Here is a 6,759-nt window from a genome sequence, read left to right on the forward strand (position 1 = left end):
TAGATCCTGCGTTCGGTGGTTCATCGGGACATTACCCGACAGACCAATAGTTTTATACCGTTTGAAGTGCGAGGTAGCCCTGCATTAAGGACTCGCGCACTTGAGTCGGTATAATTCAGGTTGGTTCTGCCACAGTTATATCTCATCATGGTGCTATAACTTTATTTGGTATGCTCATTATGAAATGGAGTTCATGAATATATTGTGGATGCATGGATTTAGGGGGAGCTCATCACATATATATTTACTCAAGCTCTATTGAATTTATTATTTTTATTGATTCATTTGGGTTGTCATCAATCACCAAAAAGGGGGAGATTGAATGTGCATCTAGGCCTAATGACCTATTTTGATGATTAATAACAACCTAAATGAGTATCTAATGTTTCAATTGAGTATAATGAGCAGGGGTCAAAGAAACCAAAAAGGAGAAAAGAAAACGAGTGAATCTCGACGATCATTCAAAGTTGGAGAACGATACCAGATCAAGAAAAGCGTTGCAAGCGGAGAAAATTCTTTGTTTTATGTTTTCTTGAGTTTAGGTATACCGTACTATCAAGGGGGATGTGGAAAGTGTACGGAAGATCACCAATAAATCAAATCCGGAGTGTAAGCCTTGAAGAAATTTATGCAAATTCGAGAGCTCCTGGCGGACAGTCCGCCAGGTCACTAAAAACAGCTTAAATCTAAGAGCTCCTGGCGGACAGTTCGCCAGGCCTGACGGACAGTCCGCCAGGTCACTAAAAACTGCCTAACGGCTAGTTTCCAGTGAGACCAAATAAATACCCCACGCCCCCCAAACGAGAAACACTTGCCTAACCAGTGAAACCGAGTCTCAAGCACATTCTAAGCACTCAAAAGCTCCCCAAAGTGAAACCCTAGCTTCCCCACTCCAAATCTTTGGTCTAGGGTTGAGTTTGAGCAAGATCCAAGCAAGATTCAAGTTCTTCCCAAGAGATTCACCTCTCTTAGGCATCTCTTGGCACTCTCCATCGCTTTCCACATCTATTACTCTTGGAGCTTGGCTCCTAAACGGTTAGAGGTGCTCAAGAACAACCAACTCGTGGTGTGGTTGGATTGAGAAGTTTGTATTACCCTTGTTGCTAGTGAAAAGCTCAAGTTTGACCTTTGTGGTTGCTTGAGAGAGGAAAGGGTTGAGAGGAACCCGGTCCTTTGTGGACTCCTCAACGGGGACGTAGAATTCTTGAGTGGATTCGAACCTCGGGTGACAATCTTGTGTCTCTTGTGCTTGATTACCTTACTTCATTCTTGCGTTTTTTGTTATTCTTACCAACGTCTAGTATTCTTGCCCGATCTACTTGTGTACTTACTTTGAGCTAGATTGCTTTCGCATTTAGTATTCCTCACTTGTATTAGAGTCTTTCTATTCAAGTAGATTTTAGTATACAAGTTTTATCTTTCAAAAGATTGCATTCCATTCCCAAGACCTCCCAGCGGACGTTGGAAGTGCCCAGCGGACACTCCCAGCGGACAGTCCGCCAGGCAGCTTCGGACTGAGTTTTTGTGTGCAGGTTTTAAGCGACGATCGCCTATTCACCCCCCTCTAGGCGTACTTTCACATGGCGCCTAGTGCCAAGCAAGTCCGGGCAGAATATAATCGACTGCAAGTGGGTGTACAAAATTAAAAGGAATGCTGATGGGAGCATTGATAGATATAAGGCTCGTTTGGTAGCGAAAGGCTTCAAGCAGCGATATGGCATTGACTATGAAGATACTTTTAGTCCAGTTGTCAAAATAGCCACTGTACGACTGGTACTTTCTATTGCAGTCTCCAGGGTTTAGTGCCTAAAACAGTTGGATGTACATAATGCGTTTCTTCATGGCGTTCTGGAAGAGGAAGTGTATATGAAACAACCACCGGGATTTGAAAGCGCTGAAACTCCTCATTATGTATGCAAATTGGACAAAGCTATCTATGGGCTTAAACAGGCACCCAGAGCTTGGTACTCCAGGTTAAGTAACAAATTGATTTCCCTAGGTTTTGTGTTCTCTAAATCAGATACATCCTTATTTATTTATAATAAAGGTGATATAATAATCTATATGCTTATTTATGTTGATGACATCGTTGTCACAAGTAATGCACCTGAAGCTGTGACAGCTCTACTCGCTGATCTTCGTGAAGATTTTGCCTTGAAAGATCTTGGAAAGCTACATTATTTTCTAGGTATTGAAGTCAAGGAAGAAAATGTGGGTATAACTCTTTCTCAAAGAAAATATGCACAAGACTTATTGACATGGGTTGGCATGGTCGGTTGCAAACCATGCACTACTCCATTGTCGGCTTCAGAAAAATTATCAAGTTATGAAGGTACACCCTTGAGTTCCAAAGATAGTACTCGCTACAGAAGTATTGTGGGTGCTCTCCAATATTTTACATTTACCCGACCTGATTTATCATATGCTGTAAATCGAGTCTGTCAATTTCTACATGCTCCAACATCTACGCACTGGGCAACGGTCAAAAGGATATTAAGATACATAAAGCATACGATCAACTTAGGTTTGCACATTCAGAAAACAATACGTCCTTTTCTCAGTGCCTTTTCAGATGCCGACTGGGCAGGTGATGTGGATGACAGACGTTCTACAGGCGGGTTTGCTGTACTTTTTGGTACTAATTTGATCTCATGGAGTGCTAGAAAACAGCCCACAGTCTCTCGATCAAGTACTGAAGCATAGTATAAAGCCATGGCAAATGCAACAGCAGAAATCATTTGGCTCGAGCAATTACTAGCTGAGCTCGGTGTCAAGATGAGTCGCACATCAATTTTATGGTGTGATAACTTGGGTGCAACCTATTTGTCTGCCAATCCAGTGTTTCATGCCAGAGCAAAACATATAGAGATTGATTTTCACTTTGTCAGAGAAAGAGTACTCAAGAAACAATTGCATGTTCGACTCATCTCCACGAAAGATCAGGTAGCTGATGGTTTCACAAAGGCGTTGCCGGTTGCTAAGTTCAATGAGTTTATACACAATCTCAATCTTTCAAGTGGCTGAAAGTTTCGATTGAGAGGGGGTGTTTGAAAGTTTCGATTAAGAGGGGGTGTTAGAGATATATTTAGAGATAAGCTAAAGATATATTTGTACACGAGACATACATAGGTTAATTCGGTTGTGACTCTCATAGATAGGATAGTTAAATATAGAATCCTTGTAATTTCCAACACGAGAGTCTAACTTAACCATCTATATCTATAACATTGCTTTTATATATAAACATGTAACATATGATTAGTCGAGATAGGCAATCATAGTTAACTTCATTTATCTTTTACAAGTCCGATGCACGCGGGGCTCCACTCGAGCGCGCGCTTCACAGCTACGCTGATACCGACGCACGCCGGCGAGGGTAGGTATTCCCTCGTGGACGGTGAGGAGGCGAGGGTGGCGGCTGAGGTGGGGAACGCCGAGCAACGGTCGTATCGTGCTCGTGCACTACTTCTCTCTCTGTTCTTCCCCCTTCCTCTGCTAGCTGATTTGCTTCTTTCCCTACCCCGATTCTATCTCAATCCTGTATCAATTCATTGTAGTGTACCCCGGACAATACAGGTCGCAGCTCTGCACGACGTTTCGGCGGGGCGAAGGCGGCGGCCCACGGGTCCGAACGGTGAACACCTTCTCTCCGCGTTGGAGGCGCTCGGCGTGGACAATTGCCGCGTCGAGGCCAGCGGCGGCGGCGAGGTGCGTGGACCTTTCCTCTGTTGCCACCTCGTTTTAGCTCCCAACAGTGGTTAGCTGCGTATCTGTGAGTTCTCGATGTTTGATTCCTACGCAACTAAGGTAAGCATTGCTTCAACTTATTTTCCAGCATAATGTTGCCAGCTTGGCTCACACACTGGGCAATAATTTACGCAAGAAATTAGTTCAACTAACGTTTCATCAATTGGTATGTTCAGAGGATGGGGATCAGCTTGCGATGCGGCTTATTTCTGCACCCATGGAGGTAATACTGTCAGCCTCCCTTTCCTTACTCTGTCAATATGAAAACAGGAAAATTACAATTCCAACATTCATGTTCAAACTTTCTCAACTGTTTGAATTTAGGTCTGTAATTTTGGCCCTGTTCGGTTCCAGCCCTCTAAATTTTAGACCCATCACATCAAAGAGAATCTTGCTATTTAAAAGTATTAAATAAAATCTGTTTATAAAACTTTTTACACAGCTGGGTGCTAATTCGCGAGACAAATTTAATGAGCCTAATTAATCCATAATTTGCAACAGTGATGCTACAGTAATCATCCGCTAATCATGGACTAATATACCTCATTAGATTCGTCTCGCGAATTAGCACTGGGGTTCTGCAATTAGTTTTATAATTAGACTTTATTTAATACTTATAAATGATAAGATTCTCTTTGATGTGACCCCTCTAAACTTTAGACCCCCGGATCCGAACACACCCTTTATATGATTTTTGCAGTACTATATTGACCCAGATGGCAGAGGAACTGTTGAGAAAATCAGTACTAAATTGAGGGAGGGTTGCCCTAGTTACTTCAATGAATCAGACTGCAAATATTACTTGGCAGTGGAATACTGGAATGCCTTGAGAGAGCATCTATGACGAATAACCCTGAGGAAAGAGAGATTCTTGCTAGAGATGCTTCAACCTCTTAACTAAGATTCCAGACTCTGCTGATTTGAGTGCCATATGCAAGAGATTTGAGAACCTAAGTTTAGTCACTTGCTGTGGTATTTTTCAGCCTAAAATATATCAATCTTGATAACTTTTTTTTTCATATCTGCTAGCTGATTATATTCATTTTTCTTGTGTGGGGGTTCGGATTTTGTGAGGATGTAGTCCGGTTGCCTCTGCAGAAAGCTCAAGCATTTGATTCCAATGCCGATGTTATCAATGGTCAAATTGATCCAAGGCACCATTATATGATTATGTTGCAGCATGAACAATGCTATGAGATAGTTATGAATGCTCTACGCACCCTCAAGGGTGTTGGCAAAGTGGAATGCAAGGTGCAGTTAAGTCATCTGGTAGCAACTGTTGTAGATCCATTTTCTCGGAGCAAGTATATCAAACAGATCATCCAACTTAGCGTCCGATGGCCGGAGACAGTTTTCCATGAGCATCTATACAGGACACTGTTGGAGTTCGGTCTAGAAAATGAGCTTTTGGAGTATGGTGGTTCTGATTTGGTTTCTTTTCTGCAGAGTGCTGGTCGTAAGCATCAAGAAGAGCTGAGCCCTAATCCTTGTTTTTCCACTAAAATTTGGAACTACGGATACATGATTAGTACTTTCATCAAACTGGAAACATTATCTGGTGTCGGTGATAATTATCCTATTCTGGGGTTTGTCCTTTGACATACAAGTAATATTTTAATCTCCATCATTTATATGGAATAACAGCATAACACCTACTGGAATCCGGGTACGAATATCTCAGAAATGCAGTGCTTCAGGCCAAAAGCGCAAGCGTCGCTACTGATTCATCTAGAAATCCTATTGATAGTAGTACGGTGGATTTGCTTGGAGACAAACTTGCAGTGCTTCGCTTCCAGATGCAAATCAAACAAGAACTGGATCTCATGGCAGCGTGGGTTGAAAAATATTCCAAGCAGTTCCGAATCACCAAGTGATCCGTTCCCTCGTGACAACATTCTTGCTGATGCAGAGACTGCTAATGCTGCTAAGGATAAGGCAAAAAAGCTTTCATTGAATCTCAAGAGTATCACTCAACTATACAATGACTATGCTGTTCCATTTAATCCCTGGTAGGTATGTTTTGTTTGTTTCATGAAAGCTCTCTTGGCCTTGTTTTTGTGAATTTAATCTGCTTCGTTATGTCTCAATGATTTCTACATTCTCAAACCATGTAATAAGCTCATCCATAGGACCTATATTACTCTGCATAATAACAAAGTTCGTGGACATGCAACATTTTGAGGATATTGTTGAAATAGAAGACATAAGAGTTGGATGAAAGTTGAAAGAACAGGAATTTAATCATTTGCAGTGAATAAAGCTAATCGACTAGGAGTCAAGCAGAACACTGACAGATGTCGAAAAGGCAACTCTGTTGTCTTGCTGAAATGAACTTTTTCTTTCCACGTGAACTTGATTTCAAAAAAGATTTCCTTAATTGTGTGATGCTTGTATTGGGTACATCAAATGTAATGCTTGTATTGGATACATCAAACCCTGTTTACTTGCACCTCTACACAGTACGCGGGTTCTACCAAATCAATTTGTTGTCCTGTATTTAAAACTCATAACTGGGGTCAAGATATGAATTTTCAATAGATTTTCTTGATCTTCTCAACCTAGTTTTAGACAGTGCCTATTTTCTATTGGTACTAGGAGCAAGGGTCAGGTCGTCGCAGCCTCTGTGGCGCGCTACATCTGCGCCCGGGTGTAGCGAAAAATGAGCAAGGGTCCTCGCATTCCTCTCGACGGGTGCAAAGGGTAAGGAAGCTAGCCGAGCCAACTAGGATTCGTCTAGGTAGTTGGATAGGTAGTTGGAACGTAGGGTCTCTAATAGGTAAGTTAAGATAGGTAAGTTAAGAGAACTAGTCGATGTAGCAATTAGGAGGCGTGTAAATATTCTATGCGTGCAGTAGACTAAATGGAAGGGCCAGAAGGCGAAGGAGGTGGAGGGTTCTGGCTTCAAGCTTTGGTACACGGGGACAACTTCGGGTAGGAATGGTGTAGGCATCTTGATCGATAAGAGCCTTAAGGATGGAGTTGTAGATGTTAGGAGCCAAGGCGACCGGATTA

General features: G+C 42.1%; 1 protein-coding gene across 1 annotated transcript; it reads left to right on the forward strand.

The window, feature by feature from the left end:
• Positions 1-3,309: 3,309 nt before the first annotated feature.
• LOC112873380 lies at positions 3,310-5,395 on the forward strand. The gene is made up of 3 exons (XM_025936346.1): positions 3,310-3,708; positions 3,836-3,970; positions 4,448-5,395. The coding sequence occupies exons 1-3, from the start codon at positions 3,310-3,312 to the stop codon at positions 4,589-4,591; spliced, it is 678 nt and encodes a 225-aa protein (XP_025792131.1). The 3' UTR covers positions 4,592-5,395.
• Positions 5,396-6,759: the final 1,364 nt, after the last annotated feature.

Source organism: Panicum hallii, chromosome 9 (genome assembly GCF_002211085.1).
Source record: "Panicum hallii strain FIL2 chromosome 9, PHallii_v3.1, whole genome shotgun sequence".
Lineage (NCBI taxonomy): Eukaryota > Viridiplantae > Streptophyta > Magnoliopsida > Poales > Poaceae > Panicum > Panicum hallii.

What these genes read in the sequence shown, in the direction of transcription:
- LOC112873380 (XM_025936346.1), top strand. Translation starts at nt 3,310, where the DNA reads ATGCACGCGGGGCTCCACTCGAGCGCGCGCTTCACAGCTACGCTGATA. An exon ending in AGGCCAGCGGCGGCGGCGAG is followed by an intron (nt 3,709 to 3,835) that starts GTGCGTGGACCT and finishes CTTATTTTCCAG; the next exon opens with CATAATGTTGCCAGCTTGGC. An exon ending in TTATTTCTGCACCCATGGAG is followed by an intron (nt 3,971 to 4,447) that starts GTAATACTGTCA and finishes TGATTTTTGCAG; the next exon opens with TACTATATTGACCCAGATGG.